At 38.9% G+C, this 21,976-nt stretch overlaps 1 protein-coding gene across 1 annotated transcript in view; it reads left to right on the plus strand.

The window, feature by feature from the left end:
• The window catches only part of LOC129671089 (triosephosphate isomerase-like), a 94,123-nt gene extending 82,921 nt beyond the window's left edge, over positions 1 to 11,202 (plus strand). Inside the window, 2 exon segments of the mRNA XM_055599719.1 lie at positions 10,466 to 10,805; positions 10,808 to 11,202. Coding sequence (XP_055455694.1) covers positions 10,466 to 10,805; positions 10,808 to 11,202 — 735 coding nt within the window.
• Positions 11,203 to 21,976: the final 10,774 nt, after the last annotated feature.

The following is a 21,976-nucleotide window of genomic DNA, read 5'->3' on the forward strand; positions in this document are numbered from 1 at the left end:
TCATATCTGTTGTTCTTTATGTCTTAATTTGGGGACTTGTTGTTCCTTCTCTCATTGAGGAAACTTCTGTTTAGAGAGACAAGTGTAAGACAGAAGCCTGAAAGAGACTAAAAGAAACCACATTCCATCTCTCACAAATGTCTTGATGAATGATCACAAGAGGTGTGCTGTGGAGCTTGGCACAATATCCTGATCATCAGGACTAAGATAAATAGAAATAAAAGGGCCTTCAACACCCTTCAGAGTACTGAGTTAGTGAAATACCATTTAAAAGTTGTCATTTGAAGATGAGGGGACTTAGATTGGAGGATTCTGACAGGAAGTGGACTTTGATCACAGAACCGTTTTTATCTGGAAGGACACACTGACTTAACTTATTTGAGTCACTATGATGATCATTTCTCCATCCTGTTAACAGTCTTGTGCTGACTGCTACCATGGACAATACAAAGGGCTGAGAATCTCCATCATCAAATACAAGCAAATACAAACAGACCAAATGTCAGACAGTGTTAAATCCATCTCTTTCATATCTTATGATGCACACTTTAGATAAAGGAGCAAATTAGCTTAAAACGTCAAGAATATAAAAACCATATACTATAAAAGTAGCAACTTAAAAAGATATGGATTGTCTATTATAATATTTTATTGTATACTAGTGATACATAATAGAAACTTTAAAATTTTCTTATTATATGAAAGGGGGTTATTTCTCATAGTATAAAGGTCAACCTATTATGGTAATAGAAAAACTACACAAACATGTTATATGAGTAAAAATAGAAAAGCAGCAAGATTCCACAAAAATAGGGGGGATGATAATAAAGACTCAGTGACCCACTTTCTATAAAAAAGTAGGTCACATAAGCAGAAAACAAATTTGAATAACAATATAAACAGGAATCATAACAGGCATCCATAACACATTCCATCTATATAATAACAGAATATACTTTTTTCTGAACTACAAATAAAATCTTTCTTTTCTCCCTTTAAAAATTTATTCTTTTTCTCATATATTATATTTCAATTGCAGTTTCTCTTCTTTCCCCTCCTTCCATGTCTATCACCCACTGCCTCTTCTCAGCCTCTTGAGTATGTAAACCAAACTCAGCATGACAAGCTACAAAAAGACTAGGAGCATTCCCCCACATCAAGACTGGATGAGGCAATCCAGTAAAAGAATAAGGCTCCCCAAAGCAGGAAAAAGAGTCAGAGGTAGCTCCAGTTTCAGTTAGGAGTCCCAGAAGAACACCTAGGTACACGACTGTTACATATAAGCAGAGGACCAAGGTCAAACATACATAAGATCCCTGATCCCTTTGACCTCCCATGAGTCCCAGTGAGTTGATTTTGTGGGCTGTGTTCTTGTGGGGCCCTCAACACCTCTGGCTCCTCCAGTCCTATGAAGGAAATCTGAAGTGCCCACTGTAGTTGCCAAGTTCTTAATGGAACAAAGAATAAACAAAGGACATAATGATAGAAATAGAGGCAGCTCATTTGAAAGAGACCAATACCCATAGAACTGAAGCACACTGAGATAGGTCTCAGATGCAAAGTCCTCAGCCTCCAGCATCGTGAAATGTTATAGGTCATTTTCAGACCACTTTCTTTCTCCTGCATATATGACTTGAGAGTCAGCTCTTTTCTTTGGATATTCTCTGTTTTGATACCTGTAATACTGGTACACAGGGACTCCAAGTTTTCTTGTGCCAACTAGCCTTTAAATATATTAATCCTGTATCTAAATTTTCATTCTCTCTTTCTTTGTTTCTTTCTCTCATTCCTTCTTTCTTTTTATATCCTTACCACAGTTCCCCTTCCTCCTCTTCCCTTAGTCCCTCCCCATCATCTCCCCTCTGCCTCCAACCCATCTGCTTCTCTGTTTCTCTTTAGAAAAGGACAGACCTCCCGATATCAACCAACCACTGGTAGTCCAACATCAGTAAGAGAGGTACCTAGTCTTACTGCAACTTGATATGCATGCTAATCTTGATGCCTGTTTCTTCACATCTTATTTTCCTGCTGTAACACCCTGACAACTGTAGTTTTCAGAAGCTATTTGGAGAGTTGAAAGGAGAAATCAATTTTAGAACCTTTTACACAACTGAGGGGCTTCACACCTTCCCAAGAGAGACTACAAAACTCTCCTACTTTAACTATCAATTAGAGAAGGGATTTTAGATTCTATGTAGTAGGAGTTGGATGGAATTTCTAAATGGGTCCAATCTATTGTGAGAGGTACCACTCTGGGCTGGTGGTCCTGAGTTATGTAATAAAGCAGTCTGAGTTAGTCATGAGGATTAAGACAGTAAGCAACAATTTTCCATGGCCTCTACCTCACCTTCTGCCTCTAAGTTTCTGAGTGCTTTGAATTCTTACCTTGATTTCCCTTAGTGATTGACTGTTACCTGGAAGTGCACACAAAACAAACCCTTTCGCAGAAGAATTTTAATCCAGAAACATGACTGTTTTGGCAAGTGGTCACATCTAAAGATCTTCTTGATCTATGTAATCTAGCTAGAATGCAGACATGCCCTTAGTATACACCTTTAATCCCAAACAAAGGATGTAAGATTAGTTTATAGAAGGAAGTAGGCATGTTTGAAACTAACTTCTAATTGAGGGTCAGACAAAGTGATTGATCAGAGAAAGGTTTGACAGAATGAATCAGAAATAGAATATGCCCAACTCTCACAAGGACAGGAAAGAGAAGCTATTTAAGAGCAACACAGTGGAACAGGGGAGACAGTACAGTAAAGTGGAGCTGAGTTCAGTTCATGCAGTCAGTACAATACAGTTCAACAGTTCAGTGCAGTTCAGTTGAGTACAGTTCAGTTCTTGGTGTTCAGGGGCAGAACCATTCATAGAGAAGCGGATAGAAGCCAATATAAATCAGTCAGCATAGAGAGGCGTTTGAGTCAGAACATCTGACTTGAACCAGCCTGCCAGGGTTCAGAAAGAACTAAAAATGATGAGTTTATTCAGCAATAAGTCTTGGAAGCTTGAAACATTCTAGGTCTAGGTTAGCAGATGGAGGCTAGAAGCTGACACTTTCAGGGTCCAGGCTTACAGAAGATTATATTGTAAGGATGTCAGAGGCTTCCAGGCCTAGGTCTAGGGGTGGTTAGAACAGAGAAAGAAACACTCTGGGCTCAGCCAGATCTCTGAGACTGAGATCTTGTTAAGCCTGAGTTTGGCCTTTTCCTGAGCCATTTCCTGCTGTATAGTACCTTTGAACACAGGGTCCTCTCTAGATGTTGCCCTTTCACAGATTCCAGAACACACACACACACACACACACACACCAAACAAACAAAAACAAACTAGAGCAAAGAGTCAAAGAAAATGGCATGGTTAAAGAAATGGCTTAGTTATAAAGATGTAGAATCTGTAAACTCACTAGTAATAAATTCAAAGTTTAAGTGACAGTCAGTTCTTTCTTGCAAGTACAGAGAATAGTAAAAATATTATGTAGGGTATCCAGGAACTGGAGAGATCTGGAGCACTCATTGATCTTGAGTTGTCTGATGAGGCTAGGCTGCATGGTCGGAGACACTCTTGGAATCCCTGTCTCGGCCTCTCTTGTGCTGCAATCACAAGTTTGTGGTATCACATCTTTTTATCTGGTTGGCTTTTGACAGTAAAATTATCTCCTGGCCAGCTTCCTTTTTCAAGTATGAATGACTGTTGGGTGTCTGTATGCACTCAAGTGTATTGAAGATGCGTATGGGCAGACACAGTGGCACGATTCCTATTAGATCTGCTTTAATTCTCACCACACAGCTCTGGAGCATTTAGATTCCCCAAACAGAGAAAGGGTGATACGTATTGTGAAAGTGAACAGTCCTAAGACTTTAATTTTTAACCATATAGCAATATATCTCTCGTCATCAGAAAAGTTGTATTTTAAGCAAAAAAGAAAATTAACAGTATATTTTTCAGTATTTCAATAAATCTGCCACATTTCATGGAATTGGTATTGTAATCAGTGTTTTTCCTGTTGCTACCTGGGACTTATCTATCTGGAACTTATTTATAATTGAAACATACTGTGTTTTTTAGATTGTAATTATGTAATATAAAATTTTTATTACCCTGTACCAGTAATTTATATTTTCTTCTTACTAGGACTAAAATAAGATCTTTGAAATCTCCTTCATGGGAGGGTAAGAATATGGTCAAGCTATATTTATATTTAAAATTGTTTTAGATAATAAAAATAATGAAAAAGAAATGTATTAACTGGATTTAGAAGTCACTAAGCACTCTAATATATCTGTCCTTATTTTTAAGACTGTTACCAAGTCTAATGACGGGCATCATTCCTATTAATCTTTGTTGGATACTCAGTTTTTACCAGATAATATTTCAGGTGGCTGTTTATATTCGCACATATGCCAGATGGATATTATTGATTGTATGCCGTACTACTGTGCCTACACAGAGGCACAGGATCACTAGTGTTTCACATAGAAGAAACTGAAATATCGGGATAAGCAACTTGTCTAAAGTCTTACTAACTGGCTTTATTAAGGTCTGGAGAAAGACTGAGTGACTGCTGAGTCCATTTTTTCATATATTAAATCCATACTTTACAGTAAAAGGAATATAACTCATTTTACATTGTGAATAATGCTGAATGGTTGGAAGCATTTGGAGCTTAAAGAACAGTAAAGTAACAAGAACACTGAGAAAAATTAGTTCATTTGCTGTATTGTGCTAGGCAATTGGGAAGGAGTCAATGAACTCGCCACTCTGAACATGAAAAGAAATTATTTTAACCCAAACTTGCAAAGCATTCTCCTGTGTAGTGTGAGGAAGTTGGCTCTGCGTGCAGCGGGGCCGTGTTGCGCAACCATCTGCAGCTGAACAGAAAAGGGGTTCCTGTCGGCTGCTGGGTTGTAATTACCCAACGGGAATATTAATTCCATTTGTCTTCCTTTGAAGGATGTTTCATCTTTTGTTTTACTCCTTGGTGGTACACCGAATTACTGAAAACAGGATGTGCCTATAAAGAAACAACAGTTCCCAGCATTGAGAAGCAAATGCACATCTACTAGAAATTGTCATTGAAACCGACTTCCAAAGGAACCAAAAGAGTCAGTGGGAATGTTAACAATTTATGAGCAAAACAGAAACAAAAACAAATCATCATTATATTGTGCAATAAAACAAACAAATAAACAAACAAGAAAAATGTATCTCTAAGTTTAGGGGTTCCCCTCCCAAAGTGAGAATACTGAGAGAGAAGAAACTTTGGATGGAGTGAGTTGTCACTGTCAGATCTGGGTTCTTTGATTTAGCAAAACATACAGAGGTGGAACAGGGCTCATCTATTTACTGGACACCTCTCCTCAGAAAGTGCTGAAGTCCACAGACTGCCGCCCATCTGAACTGTCGTAGCATTATTCACAAGCGACAAGTCTGTTTTGCACATCTCTGTAACCCTAATGGAGCTATAGCACTCAATGCAGTGAGATGTCAGAGAAAGAAAAGCGGACTACGTTAGAAATGAAATGTTAGAAAAATTCATCAGAGACAAAACCCAATGCATTATGTCAAGGAGGTCTGCTTTCATGCCCTTCTTGAAAGCAGCAACAACACACAGCTACTAAATCAGTTGACAGGGGAACAGGAATTCTTGTATGATAAATTTTAGTAGCAAGAAGCACAGAGACTATTTATTTGCTGTAATTATCTCTTGATGTTCTTTAGTATAGAGAAAATATTGTACTTTATCACTTATTTCATTGAGACAATCCCCTTCTGAAGTAAAGAAGGCACTCTCTGATGTTTGTTTGTTTTTTTTAAGTGCTCAAATCCCCAAACAAAACAAAGACACTTGTTACAGGCTTCTCTTTGAATTTGCCATGCTTGAAGATCCCATTCTGTGTTTCATTAGTCAGTCCCCGTCTAAGCACTAGAGCATTTACTTCTTTGCATGTCTAAAAATTGTAGATTTAACTATTTCAACTGTATCTGTCTCTTTTCTGTAAGTACACATGAGCAGCTGACAAGCAGTTTCCTATGGGTATGGACTGTGTTCATATTTCCTCTACACATCAGCAAACACAGCCGTTAATATATTTTTAACGGCTGTGAATAATGAGAGGAAAACTACGTTACAATAAAAGTACTCTAGTATTCTTACTGGGACAATGCTTATTTTAGTGTATTTTCTTTTTGAACTGAGTGGGAAATATGGGACTTGGGATCATGGTGCACAAGCTAAGAAGTTGTAGTTGTGAAGGGAAGAGATGGCATTTGTAACAAAGACCCTATGTTTAATTACAATGTAATAAATACATTTTGCATTTATTGAACTGGTGATTTACAGGCATGTGAGGATTTTATTTTGGAAGTCCAGTATTTTTGATAGCTGTCTAAGCACCAAGGTGTCCTGGAATTCAATGAGTCCTGAAATTCAAATTCATTTTTTGTTCATGGCACCTGTGTGAGAGGTTGGTGTGGTGGGATACCTCCATTCAAGGACTGCCACCTTCTGAATGAGTTTGTTCTGCACTTATGTCAGTTATTATAATTAAGCTGCTACGCACCCGATTGCTTTGACAATTTGTGTTATTGCTCTTACCTGTGAATTTTTCTCAGTGCCATTCATCAGAGATTATGTTGTTCAGACAAACAGTCTGAATGATTCTGTCAAGTTTCTACTACTGCTGGTAGATTATTGAAGAATCATTTATTGAAGAAATATGCCTCTGTTGCCTTCTAATTGTAATGAATAGAAGCCTGGACGCAGCTTGGTGGTGTGTTCTTCTCAGTACTGTACAGGGGTATAGACAGTGTATTGAGAAAGCTGTATTTCATCTTAGAGGTAGGAGTTGTTTCCCATGTGGACACAGTTGGCAGAACCTAGATGGTTGAATCTTTATTTATTTATTTAATCATTTTATAGCCTGATTCCAGCCCCTTCCCTTATCTTTTCCCTGTCCGATCCTTACAACTCCCTTCCCCCACACTCTCTTTTTCTTCTCAGAGAAGAGAAAACCTCCGAAGGGTACCAACCCACCCCGCAGTCTAACTGCAGTCACTGCAGGACTAACAGCATCCTCTCCCACTGAGTCCTAACAAGACAGCCCAGCCAGGGGAAAGAGATTCAGAGGCAGGCAACAGAAGCAGAGACAGCCTCTACTCCTATTTTTAGGGGACCCACATGATGACTAAGTCGCACATCTGCTTCATATGTGTATATGGGTATAGGTCGAGCCCATGCATGCTCTTTGATTGGTAGTTCAGTCTTTCTGTGCCCCATGGTCCCAGGTTAGTTTACTCATAGGTCTTTTTGTGATCTCCTTGACACCTCCAGCTTCCTCTATCCATCCTTCCCTCTTCTACAAATCTTTCGAGCTCAGCCTGTTGTTTGCCGGTTTTGTCTCTGCATCTGTTTTCATCAGCTGATGAATGAAGCCTTTCGGACAGATGGACTAGGCTCTGCAAGCATGGAAGAGTATCATTAATAGTGACAGGGGTTGGCACCCTCCCCTGGGATGGGTCTCAAGTTGGGCCAGTCAATGATTTGTCATTCCTTCAATTCTGCTACGTATTTAACCATATACTTCTTGGAAGCAAGATAATTTTTGGGTTGAAGGATTTATGGGTGGTTTGATGTCATCTTCCCTCCACTGGAAGTCCCACTTGGCAAGAGGTGGTAGCGATTTCAGGTTCCTTAACCACCCATGCTAGGAGTCTCAGCTAGAATCACCCCCATAGAATCCCAGAAGCCTCCTCTCTCCAAGGGATGAACCCATAGATGTCTGTTCTCTCTCGCAGTTCTCCCCTTACCCCCTACTCTCCTCATACCTAATGCCAGCCTCAGTTCCCCTCTGTAGCCCAACTCTTACCCAGTTCCCTTCCTCTGTCTATTTCAGATGTCTGTTTATTTTCTCTTTTGAGTGAGATTCAAGCATCCTCCTTTGTTACAGGAGACAGCTTTCTGAACATAACACCAACAGCTCAGGCATTAAAATCAACAATTACTAAATGGGATCTCATGAAACTGAAAAGCTTCTTCTAGGCAAGGGAACACTGTCAATAGGACAAAAAGGGAGCCTACAGAATGGAAAAAGATCTTCACCCACTCTACATCCAACACAGAGCTAATATCCAAAATTTATATATATATATATATATAAAGAACTCATGAAACTAAACACCAACAAACAAAATAACTCAATTTAAAAATGGTGTACAGAACTAAGCAGAGAATTTCAAAAGACAAATCTCCAATGGCTGAGAAACACTTAAAGAAATGTTCGATATCATCAGTCATCAAGGAAATGCAAATCTAAACGACTCTGAAATTCCATCTTACACCCAACAGAATGGTTAAGATCAAAAACTCAAGTGACAGCTCATGCTGCTGAAGATGTGGAGAAAGGGGAACCCTCCTCCATTGCTGGTAGGAGTGCAAACTTGTACAACCACTTTGGAAATTAGTTGAAGGTTTCTCCAAAAACTAGAAAAGGATCTACCTCAAGACCCAGCTATGCCGCTCCTAGGCATATACCCAAAAGATTCTCTACCATAGCATAAGGACACTTGCTCAACTATGTTCATAGCAGCTTTGTTCATAATAGTCAGAAACTGGAAACAGCCAAAGAATGAATAAAGAAAATGTGGTACATTTACACAATGGAATACTACTCATCTGTTAACAACAAAGACATCATGCAATTTTCAGGCAAATGAAAGGAACTAGAAAAGATCATCTTGAGTGAGGTAACCCAGACCAAGAAAGACACACCTTGGTATGAACTCACGTATAAGTGGATATTATCTATAAGAGGATAATCCACTGGCTAAACATGTTTGAATTTTTAAGGATGGGGGTACAACTTTTTGCTAGCTGTAGATAAAGAGATCCTCTGAAAATACAGAGAATTTTCAGGAGTTTCTTGTAGTATCTTCTTTTCTTGGCCTGTTTATATCATAGCATCTACTTTCTTGAAGGTGACAGTGGAGTCTCTTCCCGCATTCTGGAGAGTAAAAATCCTTTAAAAGATAGTCATGGATGTTAATGTCTTATTTATCTTTGCACCAGGAACTATTCAAGGAGTTGACACCCGCATTACTTCTCCCACATTTTCTTGGTAAAAACAAGTCATCTTTCCTTTCTACACTCAATGTAAATAAATTTGTATGTGGACGTAATTCATCACACATTACTTTTGGATGTGTTTACCACAAGGTTGTAATGAAACAAGATTCTTTTGTATGCATGCAAAGTTTGTAGCAGGGAGCTTCCCTGTAGACGGTGACCCAGCCATGTAGGTAGTTTTAGTCCTGCAACACTTTCACATCAAGGGTAAAGTTACAGTGGCACAGAAAATGATTGTCAAGAGCCTTGCACTTAGAGTTCACATTTTCATGTATACTCAATCAAATGATTAAATGGATCAGTCCGATCTCAGTTACAAGAGAAAGGGTCATAAAATTTTACAGTATGGAAGACAGAATCAAATATGATGGAGCAACCAATGTTTCCTATAGTGACCTTAAGAAGTTTTTTCTTCTTTTTGTGATGAATTAGATAAACACATGTTTCTAAACTGAAGCATCAGAATGAGGTAACCCAGACCTAGAAAGACACACATGGCATAGACTCACTTATAAGCAGATATTAGCCATACAATACAGGATAACCATAATACAATTCACAGACCTAAAGAAGCCAAGTAACATAGAGTACCCTAGGTAGGATGCTTAATTCCTATTCAAAAGGGAAAACAGAATAGACACCAGAACCAGTTGAAGAGAGAGAACAGGACAGGAGCCTACAATAGATGTCCTCTGAAAGACTCCACCTATCAGGGAATTGAAGCAGAAGCTGAAACAGATTGCCAAACTTTGGAGAAAGCACAGGGAGTCTTATGGAAAAGTGCCAAGATAGAAGCATCTGCAGGGGACAGGAGTTCCACAAGAAGACCAACAGAATCAACAAATCTGGGCCCAGGGGCAGCCTGCAGAGACTGATGTACCAACCAAGGACCATGCAGGGAGAGGACCTAGACTCCCTGCTCAGACTGATATGCAGCTCAGTCTCCATGTATATCACATAGTAAGGGGACCAGGAGCTGTCTCTAACATGAACTCTGTTGTCTATTCTTGGATCACTTCTCCTGGACAAAACAGCCTTGCCAGGCCACAGAGGAATAGAATGTAGGTAGTTCTGAAGAGACATGATACTCTGAGGTCAGTTGGTAAGGGAGGAGTACACCTCCTTTCTGAGAATTAGAGGACAGGGATGGGGTAAAGAGGGAGGTTAGGTGAGTCTTGTAGAAGATGGCTGGAGGTGGCTATGATTGGGATGTAAAGCGAATAAATTAATAATAAAAACATAAAAATAAATAAATTGAACCATGTTTCCAATTCTAAAGCTCAAGTCATCACCAGCAGTAATAGGATTATTTGGATATATAAGCTTTATAAAGATTTGTAGGAAGTTGTGTGTGTGTTGGGGGGGGGCAACCAGAAGATGAGCAGGAGGAAGAAATGCCTGGGAGAACTCACCGGCACCTTGAATGTGGCCAAGGGGTCAGCAGACACTGAGGTGGTTTGTGCACTTCTGTGCCCCATCGACTTCTCCAGACAGAAGCTAGATCCCAAAATTGCCAGGGCCCCACAGAACTGCTACAAAATGACCAACGGAGCATTCACTGGGGAGATCAGCCCTGGCATGACCAAAGACAGGAGCCACATACATAATACTGGGCACTTGGAGAAAAGGCATGTCTTTAGGGAAACAGATGAGTTGATTGGGCAGAAAGCGGTCCGTGTCCTTGTAGTGGACTTGGGGTGATCACCTGCACTGGGGAGAAGTTAGATGAAAGAGAAGCTGGCGTCATGGAGGAGGTTGTTTTCGAGCAAACCAAGATCATCGCAGACAATGTGAAGGACTGGAGCAAAGTCGTCCTGGCCTCTGAACCTGTGTGGGCCATTGGGACTGGCAAGGTGGCAACATCTCAGCAGGCTCAGGAAATACACGAGAAGCTCCGGGGACAGCTGAAATGCAATGCCTGTGATACGGTGGCTCAAAGCACCCGAATCATTTATGGAGGTTCTGTGACTGGAGTAACCTGCAGAGAGCTAGCAAGCCAGCCTGACGTGGAAGGCTTCCTCGTGGGTGGCCCATTGCTGAAGCCGGAATTTGTGGACATCGTCAATCTCAAACAGTAAGCACCGCCCATCTCCTCTCTGCGCCCACCAGGCTAGGACTAGGTTGCCAAGGCCTTTAGTAACTGCTCCTACCAGTCACAAGTGTCTGATATGTCACCTGCCTCATCTTGTGGCCTAATCCACACTGTCCCTCCCTGAACCTTTTACACCTCCCTACAGTGGTTGGGACCAGGCCGCTCCCTCTACCACTTACAGTGCTTAGGATTACAATGTCACCATGTTGGCTTCCAGGCTGAGGGGTGGAAGGAGTGGAAAGAGCTCTGCCCTTCAGGCCCCAGGAAGAAGGGCAGGAGAGTGAAATCACCTTCAGTTCCCTTTTCAGGGTACACTAAGGCCAAGATCCTCTTACCCTAAGAGGCAGGATGCTCTCCTCCCCCACAGCCTGTCTGCTGTGTTTGTGAACCATCCTACATGTAAGGGAAATAAAAACCTGCCCTCCCCCCACAAAAAAAAAAAAAAGATTTTGAGATTATGCTGGTGGAAAGCTAATCAAATACCCTTTGTCCTTATCTGAAGAAAAGATGCCAGTTGGGATGTGAGCATGCATGAACATAAACACATGAGCACACGCATACACACACATGTCCTGTAACTACACAGCATGTACACGTTGTTTTGTCAAGAATTTTGTGATTGTCTAGCCTGCAGAACACGCATACACACACATGTCTTGTAACTACATGGCATGTACATGGCTGTTTTGTCAAGAATTTTGTGAATGTCTAGCCTTCGGAACTGGAGGGAAATGCATTTTTTTAAACACGTCTAGTCCATGTTAGTTTTTAATGGTAGCATTAGAAAACCAATACAATACTAAAGAAAAGGAAATGTAACTTAGCCCAATAGTCAAGGGTTTATAAATCCTCTTCCCCTATTTACTTACAAATTTAAAAGCCACTTTGTAAATTATGTTTCTTTTTGTTTAATTTCCATTTTATAATGGGGAAAACTCAGGAGAAAAAAACATTTAAAAGAAAAAAAATAGGTTATGCATAATTATATGGTTAACTGGTAAACCAAACCCAGTCTCTCTGGGCCTCTTTTGAGTGTTTATTTTACCTTCTGAAATAATCCAAATTATGAATGAGCTGTCCCAGGAAGATCTTGATATTTAAACTCACAAAGACCACTGGTCTTTCAGCATTGCAGGATATTTGAACAAGCTTTCTACCTTGAATTTACTATGATGTGCTCCATGAATACTTTGACTTAATTGAAAATTATCACAAAACATTTATTTTAGTGACTGAGTCGTAGGACTTGACCATGGTCTCACAATTCCTGTGGCTTTGAAAAATAATGTTTGAAGTACCAATTGCAGTAGCGATATCTTGTAGCTTATCACATTCCTCAGTGATCAGGTTTTTCTAAGTGAAATGTTGAGGGATCCTATTGGTGCAGATTTTTTTTTTTTCTTTTCAGTATTGTTGCAAAGAGGGCAGTGAAAATGGTTTTTCTTTTGAAAAGGGAGGGTACTGACTGTTCCCATTCTCACCAAAGGTTTGCTTTTCTTGAGTGTATTCCTCCACATGGTGAACTATCACTGATTCTGGCAGCACGATCAACAATATTAATAAATGCATTTGTATCTGCAATGATCTTTCTTTTTTGTTCATCTCACAAGGCTTATTCACATGCATGCCTATTTTCTTCACTGGCATCTTCCATCTCTCTTTAAAACATACTGCAGTTCATTAAATATTCAAAGTGCCAATTTTGCTAAAGTGCATACAGTTCATTCAAGCTTCATAAATAACCCCATCTCTCCCTTTCTTGTCTTACAGACGAGTTTAATCTATTTTGCTTGTCTTTGTTTTACTACAGGACAGTTGCTGTTACAGGGTTATGGTTTTCTTGAGGATTCCCAATAGTCACACAGGCTCCTGAAACACACTACTGTCTTCTTCTCTTATTTTCTCCAAAACTTGAAAAATAAAATTTATTTATATTTTATGCATGTGTCTGCATGCATCTGTGTCATGCATGTAGTCAGAGGACAACTTGCAGGAGCTGGTTCTCTTCTTCTACCATGTAGATTCTGGGCATAGAATTCAGGTCCTAGGTGGCAAGCGCCTTTAACGTCTTGCAGACCTCTATGGTTATTTTGATGGAGTTGAGCTTGATTGTGGTAGAAGTTTATTTTCTAACCCATGCCATCATCACTACCACCATCCTTGCATTGATCATCCTCTCACTTGGGACCCCTGTCCTGTATTACGCTGGAACCGCTAGCAAAACTCTCAGATGTACCTTCAGCCTGAGCTGATGACACACAAAAAGAAGTAAAAAGGAAAAAAAAGTCATCCACTATTTTGCAGCTAAATCTGACAGGTTCTGTGTACTAGAGCAAAGCTTTAGGTTAACAGAATGCTGCCGCGGTAATGAAAACACATGGAAAACTGCACACACAGTCTTTTTTTCATCCTTAAATAAGGGCCCATTAAAAATAACTATATGATAATTAATGAGGAAGGAAGGTAGTGTCTGTGGATGGTTTGTCAATATTGTAGTTGGGTCATTCATCTGTGGAGCAGTGATATTCACCTACTCCCTCCTCTGTTGCAGAGATGTAGAGTTAATATTTCACTTATTTTAGACACTTTCCCAAGCATTATTTTAAACAGGCAAACAGGGACCACTTCCAAGTTAAAGTGAGCCCCCATTCTTTGATGATGACTCATTCCAAAAGGACTTCTGTAAGACACTGTTCCCCTGAAATTAATGCCCATAAGTATGTGGGGAGAAGCAGCTAATGAATGTTAAATTAAGTTGCAACATATTTAGAAAAATGGGCAATGTTTATGTGACATGAGTTTACTTTAAAACACTCCTTGTTGACCTTTACTAAAATAATATGAGAACAATTTGAGATATTTACAATGGGTGGAAGTAGCTGTGTGTCCTAATTCCCAAATCACTGTTTGTGAAATGTTCTGCTTCTTTGATCCACATTTCCATAGGTTTCTTTAGGCAGAGACGGGCAATAAGGCAGGTTCAACAAGAAAATTACTTGCTTGAGGACACAAGGTATCTGCAGCCCATAGAAGGCAGGAAGCAGATGGATTAAGTTACTGGAAAATTAGCTCATTTTATCACATGACACGAAACATCCATACAACCAGCCTTATTTTCAGAAAGGCTGAAAACAAATAAACACAAAGATGCACTACCGTTCCAGTGGAAAGATGCGCTTACACCATTTGATATTTTCATTAAAAGTATTCTTTTAAAATTAATTTTGTTCATTGGTGAAGATTGTCTAGGTTACTGGCTTCTCTGCATACATACTTACATGTTGGAGGGGAAAATTTTAAAACTAAACCTGCAAAATAAACATAGTTGGAGAGCTAACACTAGGACTTTTACTTAATTTACATTCATTACATATTATGAGTTTAATTACCTTCCTCAAATAATACTCATCTGAAGGAAAGATCCTGAAGGAGGCGTACTTCGATGCTGATTTTATTGATTGTGACTGATGGATGGCATCAACATTTCATAGTGAAGAATCATGGTTTTGTTACATCAGGAAAATTAAATTGGGAGAGTTATTTTCTTTCCCAGTGATAGTGGCAGTTAGAATATTTCACCTGTAATGAGATGTGTGCGTTATGTGCCATCGTGAACCACGGCTCAGCCATTAAATATATGTAAATGAAGAGAAACACAAGAGAGCCCGGGCATAATAACGTGCAGAACAGAGAAATGGATCCTGGAAAGTGATTAATTTATTTGATGATGCCTCAAGTGAGGAATTTTAGGTCACAAATGAAGTGACAGAATGACAAATTACCATTTTAAAGAATTTACTGGGCATCATTACTGAACAATTGTCAGGTAGTTTATGGTGGCTGAGAAGATGGTATAAATATAGATCTTTTCCTTATCTGAGCTGAATTATTAATCACCTTTTTAAAAATCTTTGTGAGTGATGGTTGGCTGTCTGATTGGAAATAATGTGTTCTACAATTTTAACTAAATTCTAATATGATATGTAACAGGAATCTTTACAATTAAAGTCTCAGTGGAGAGTGGTAGGAGGTTTACAGTCAATTGCAGTTTTAATGTGATAGAAGGGGATGAATCCACCAGCATATTTCAATAGATTTCCTTAGGTATATCATCCCTGCTGTGATGCTATTCAAATGTTTACAGTTTATTTTCATTTGAAAAATGCATTCAGATACTTAAATTGTTTTCCTTGGTTTATTAGTTAATGAAAATGAAATTCTAGTAATTACTATAGTTTCACAGCCTGCCATATTATTTAAAGTGAAATGACTGGCTTTGTCAGCTGCATTGCAAATGTCATCTTCCCATGTTTTGTCCAATTTTTGTTTGCTTTATCTATGTCATGTCCCTTCTCTGTCTATGTGCTGCTGTCTATAATACCAGGAATAACCAGTGGAAGAATTTGAAATAAAGACATTTCCACATTTCTTCCATGTTTTTCAAATTAAATTTGCTTCATAAACAGCATTAACAGAAAAAATAGAAATAAAACTCTGCAACGTTTGATGGAATAGCTCTGCACATTTTAAAGTGCCCGTGCAAGACTTCTTAAGCGAGTGTACTCCTACTCACGTGTTGTCAGGGAGGAGCCTCTTAGATCTGACACATTTGTAATGTTACTCGTATTGGATAAAAATTAGAAGATGTTTTTAAAACTACTATTTGCTAGGTGTTGAATGAGCTATAAATATCTAGAGAACTATTTTAACGAGTTGTCTCTAATACAGATAAATAGTGCTTCCTGTCTTATTTATGGGTATATCTGTCTCTAATACAGATAAATAGTACTTCCTGTCTTATTTATGGGTATATTTGCCCTACATCATTCATCATTCACTCAGAAGAAGAGCTAAATATTTTGTTCCTTTATCCTTATTATGTGCATCTTCTCCTTTTGCTCTTGACCAATTCCGAGAGCCCATAAAAAATTTTAAATAAATAGTCCATGCTACCCCTGACATCTTACCTTACCGAATTCGCAAGAAATTTAAAATTTGAAAGTTCAAGCTACATTCTAACTCATTTTGCCTTTACTTTTTCTACTCTTATTGACAGGAGGCACAGTTTTTCTTAATCTTTATGTTATACTAAAGAAAAGAAAACATTTTGTCTACCTTTGACATCATGGTCTTATGTCCATTCCAAACAAGGAGTTTCGGGAATGTGTGAGTTGATGGCGGCACCGCTCCAGGACAAGGCAGCTCCTTTCACTCAGAGGCGCCTCGCTTTCCTCTGACAGCCATTCACCATCAGACATGATCTTTCTCATCATCTGCCTTTCTCTCCTATTCTTGTTGGTCACAGACACACAAACATGCAAACAGATGGAGGACGGTGTGCCATAAAGAAAATTCAAATATCATATGAAGTAGCATGATGGAGTTGGACTTGTTTAACAAACCATAATTCACATTGGCTCTAAGTGTATCTCAAAACAGACAGTGGCTGATTTTGTGAACATAGTCTTGCTGCACACTTTAAATACCTTTCATCCCCTGCCAGTTTGAATCAGCTGTCAGAGAGAGTTAAGCAGAAAAAAGAAAGACAGAAAGAAAGATACATTTGACTCTAAATAGATTTAAAAAGCAAGAGAACATATTTCTAGCAAGAACAGGAAAGAATAGGTTTATACTAGTTTGAGGTCACAGGAAGGAAGGTTTGGTACAATTAAAGACAGTGACGTATTTTTGTGGATCAGGTGTGTGAATAAGAAAAAAGAGGTTCACAAATAAGAGGGTCTGTCGGTTAAATGACACAGAGATGTCAAATATATTCTAAACAAAAGCAATGTGTGAGCTATAACCTTCAGAACAAGTCAAAACATGGTGCTATCTAACTTCCTTCTTAAGGGAAATTTCCTCCCACCCATGTACAGCTTTCTGGTTGCTTCAGAAATGACTCTTGCTTCTGCTCTTGGAGAGGCCACGAGAGCCAGACTTAAACAAAGCTTGATGTAGAGTTAAAGCTCTACAAACTAGAAGGCTTTTCTTGGGTATTTAATACAGATGCTGGGAAAGAATTTTTTTTTTTTTTTCTTATTCTGGGGTTGCAAGGCTAGGTGACTGAAATGTTGTGTTTCCACCATTCATCTTGTCTGTAATATCTGTAAAAATACCCATAGGCCTCGAGTGTAAGACCGTTGTACAAAGATATCGAGAGAGAAAAATGGGAGAAAAGAAGCAATATAACAAAGGAGGAGAGATTCATAAAGGGAATGAGAAGGAGACGCACACCCAAAAGTCTATAAGCAAGTACCATCATGGACTCCATGAGGACAGCATCCTAATACCTTGAGTTAAGAAGTATTTTATTTGCTTCTGGCTTTTATGATGTGTAATTCAAAATTTTGTGTCGGTTATAGCACTTGAAAAGATCCATACATACTAAAAAACAAGCAAGCATCCTGATATAATTTATAAATTCAAATATATTTTAATGAATTTATTTAATCTGTGAGAGGTACTACAAAATAACCCCATTTCTATCATGTACAAAGCTTTTGGTGTAAATGATAATTTAAATAAGGAGCCATAAACTTATTTCATAATGAACATACATGTTTCATAAATCTTCAGTTTAGATTTCAGTGCATCTCGTGCCAAATGACCTAACCAATGACTTATTTTTCAATCAAGGTTGGTTTGTTCCAGAAGTACCATGTCTCTGGGCTTCCTTTCCTCTCCAGTTCCTGTTTCTTCTCCAAACCATGGGAATAATAATAATAATAATAACAATGTAATCAAGTGCCGATGCTCTGTATTACTTGAGCTATTTTCCTAAGAGCATCCATATAAAATGCAAGCACACATAAGGTAGACATCCATTACTGCTGATCTTTTACCTTACCACATACCTAGCAAGTCAACTCATCAGTTTATCTGATAGTCATAAACGTCTGCCTAAGTTAACAGGGACTGCACTCCATCTTTACTAAATCCTGTAACACGCTCATCGATACTCGTTGGTTATTTATCTTTGTTATTAAAGTAAAATTTGCATGCACATCTGCTTGCTGAGCTTTTATCAGTGTATAAAAAAGCAGTGCATGGTCTCACAATATGTTCATTTGTTTGTAGGTCTGGTGATTTGGATATGAAGTGTCTTCCAGAAGGCTCATATGTTGAAGGCTTGATTCCTACTGCAGTAAATTTCAATGTGAGGTTTAAGGGAAGCGATTAGGCCATCAGAGCCTGGACTTCAACATGAGTGTTGCTGTTAATTTAATGGTAGCTTCTGGTAATGTTTATTATTAGACCTATAATTATTACAGTTTGTCTAACACACTATTATAATTTATTTATTATAATCAATAAAGGACACAGACTCCTGACAAATTTTATATTTTTATATATTTTTAATATTTTTATTTACTGTTTATTACAGTTTATTTATTTTGTATCCCAGCTATGTTCCCCTTCCCCATATATTCCCAGCCCAACCCTCCCTCTCCCTTCTCCCTTATGTCCCTTTTCTAGTCCACTGATAGGGGAGGTACTCCTCTCCTTCTATCTGAGCTTAGCCCATCAGGTCTCATCAGGTCTGGCTGCACTGTCTTCCTCTGTGGCCTGGCAAGGGTACCCCACTCAAAGGAAGGTAATCAAAGAGCCTGCTACTAAGTTCATGTCAGAGATATCCTCTGCTCCCCTTACTAGGAACCCACTTGGAGACTGAGCTGCTATGGGCTACATCTGTGCAGAGGGTCTATGTCCTCTCTATTCATGGCCCTTGGTTATAGTATTGGTCCCTGGGCTCAGATTTTTTGGCTCTGTTGATCTCCTTGTGGAGCTACTGTCCCATTCAGGTCTTTCTCTCTCGCCCTTCTTCCCTAAAATCCCCTGTACCCAGCCCAAAGTTTGGCTATGAGCCCCAGCATCTTCTTTGACACCCTGATCAGTAGAGTCTTTCAGAGGCTCTCTGTAGTACGTTCCTGTCCTGTTCCATGTCTTCTCCCACTTCTGATGTCTATCCAATTTACCCTTCTGAATGAGGACTGTGCAACATCCCTAGGGTCCTCCTTGTTGTTTAGCTTCTTTAGAGCTATAGGTCTTAGTATGGCTATCCTATATTATATGTTTAATATCCACTTATAAGTGAGTATATACCATGTGTGTCTTTTTGTTTCTGGAATACCTCACTCAGGACGATTTTTCCTAGTTCCCACCATTTGCCTGCAAATTTCACGATTTCCTTGTTTTTAATTACTGAGTAATATTCCACTGTATAAATGTACCACAGTTTATGTATCCATCCCTCAGCTAAGGGACATCCACCAACAAACCAAGTAATCCAAAGAAAAAATGTGGTACAGAGCTAAACAAAGAATTCTCAATAGAGAAATACCGAATGGCAAAGAAACACTTAAAGAAATGTTCAACATCCTTAGTCATCATAGAAATGCAAATCAAAATGACTCTGAGATTTCACCTCATATCTGTCAGAATGGCTAAGATAAAAAAAAAAAACTCAAATGACAGCACATGCTGGAGAGGATGTGGAGAAAGGGGAACCCTCCTCCATTGCTGGTGGGAATTTAAACTTGAACAACCACTTTGGAAATCAGTCTGGCACTTTCTTAGAAAATTAGGAATTGTTCTACCTCAAGATTCAGCTATACCACTCATAGGCATATAACCAAAATAACCTAAACCATACAGCAAGGACATTTGCTCAACCATGTTCATAGCAGTTTTATTTGTAATACACAGAATCTGGAAACAACCTGATAGGTTTTATAATTGCCTTATTTCACTTTGGGCTAGGAAGATAATTCCACACACATTACCTTGTATCTCCAGACCCCATCCCATGCCATCTGCTTTAACCATTCCTACCTTCCATCCATAATCTTATAAATACTTGCTTATATTTTTCATCTTTCTATTTCTTTCCATGCCATTCTTGGAGTCCTTTTCCTGGCCCACATGGTTCCTTCCATGCTAACCCATTGTGGTTTCCTCCTTCCCTCTTCTCCTTCTCTCTTCTTCCTGAGATCCTGTGCCCTCTCATCCCAGGAAACTTAGCCACGCCTACACCATTTGACGTTCCAGGTGTGTAGTCGTTTATTTAGCCAATCATAATTTGGATAATTTGGAGGCAAGAATTACAAACATCATTTTAGGGTACACGAGTCTGCTCATTAAGGACAGCAAGGAGACTTCGGGGGGGGGGGGGCAGAGTGTTCAGCAATCAAATACAAAGCACCAGACTATGCCCCAACAGGTAAGCTAATCCAGTGATAGAATTAAAATTTGATGCATTATTGGGAGGTGGTGGATATAGAAGGCATGACCCAGTTAGAAAAGGTGAATATGTCTTGGATGGGCATACCATTTTTCCTGCCCTTCTCAGTTTATTTACTTCCTGGTGGCCATGAGCAAATTAGTGCTGCCATTGCCATCCTGGAATTCTGCTTCACTGAGACCTAAAGAGAAGTCCCTCATTGAGAAAATCCTCTGAAATACTGAGTATAACCTTTTCTCTTTTAAATTGTTTCATCATAACAATGGAAAGCCATTCAATCCAATGTCATTATTGTCTTTATTTTTTATTGGAAATTTCTCTCACCCCTTTCCTGTCAATGTTCTTCTGCCTTCTACAAAGAAAATCATGGATGGTGGCCTAGGGGGTTTATTTTTCTTTTCTGAGAGAATCTTGTGTAGTGCAGGGCTGCCTCAAACTCTCTGGGTAGTCCAGGAAGAACTTGGAAGTTTTTAATTTTCCTGTCTACCTCCAGTGTGCTCCTGGATCACCAGCCCAGTTTTTAAGATTATGTTGGAGATCAAACAGGGATTTCTACACACTAGGGAAGCACCAATGGGTCGCATTTCCATCCCTAGAAACTTTTCTTTGTGTTAAATTATTTTGCCATTTTAAAATTTGATAGAAGCAGAGAAACACTGCATATACTATTTTGTGATGTTGTGTTGTTAAAAATACCTGCTGAGATTCATCTTTGTTGTATACAACAATAAATTGTTTCTTTTTTTTTTTTTAGAAACCCCATTATGTATATCCTGCAGCTTGCTTACCTACTCTTGTCTTGAGTGTAAGCTTTTCTAGTATGTGGTTGTTCTGAACAAAGCAACTGTGGATTTTATTGTGTGAAAATTTTATTTATTTTCGCTAATATGCAAGCCTAGAATTCTTAATAGCAGAGAAGGTATATGATTACAACAAAGAGAAAAAAATAGGCCTTTCAAATAAAATTTCTATGACTTTTTATAGTCCCACCAACAATAACATTTCTGATTATTTCACCAATGTGGTCATGTATGGTCTTGACAGGGATTAAATTTAATTTAGGATCTTTTAATGTTTTGCTTTTCTAGATTTCTCTTCATTGCCTTCATGTCTTTAACTTTCTCCAAGATTTTATTTGTTTAATCACCTTACAGCCAGATCCCAGCCCCTTCCCTCTTCTCCAGTCCCACCATCATGCTCCCTCCTCCCATTTGCCTCTCTTCTTTCACTGAGAGAGAGAAAGGCTCCCATTGGGTACCAACCTACTCTGGCACCACTTAGCCTCTTAATATGCTCTATTATCTTCATCCTTGAAAAATCAAAGAAACCTAAAATTACATTAAATCATTCATTATAAATATAAAAATGTTTTCCTTTTAAAATTTCATCAGCTGGGTGGGGCATCTGTTATATCTAATTAAAATGTTCTGACATCTGGTGTGAATTTCTCACTCTGGTTTCTGGCCTCTCTTGTGTTTCACTATGAACACCATTTTTAGAGAACATTGATAACTCCCAT

Source organism: Psammomys obesus, unplaced genomic scaffold (genome assembly GCF_907164565.1).
Source record: "Psammomys obesus unplaced genomic scaffold, mPsaObe1.curated_primary_1811, whole genome shotgun sequence".
NCBI lineage: Eukaryota > Metazoa > Chordata > Mammalia > Rodentia > Muridae > Psammomys > Psammomys obesus.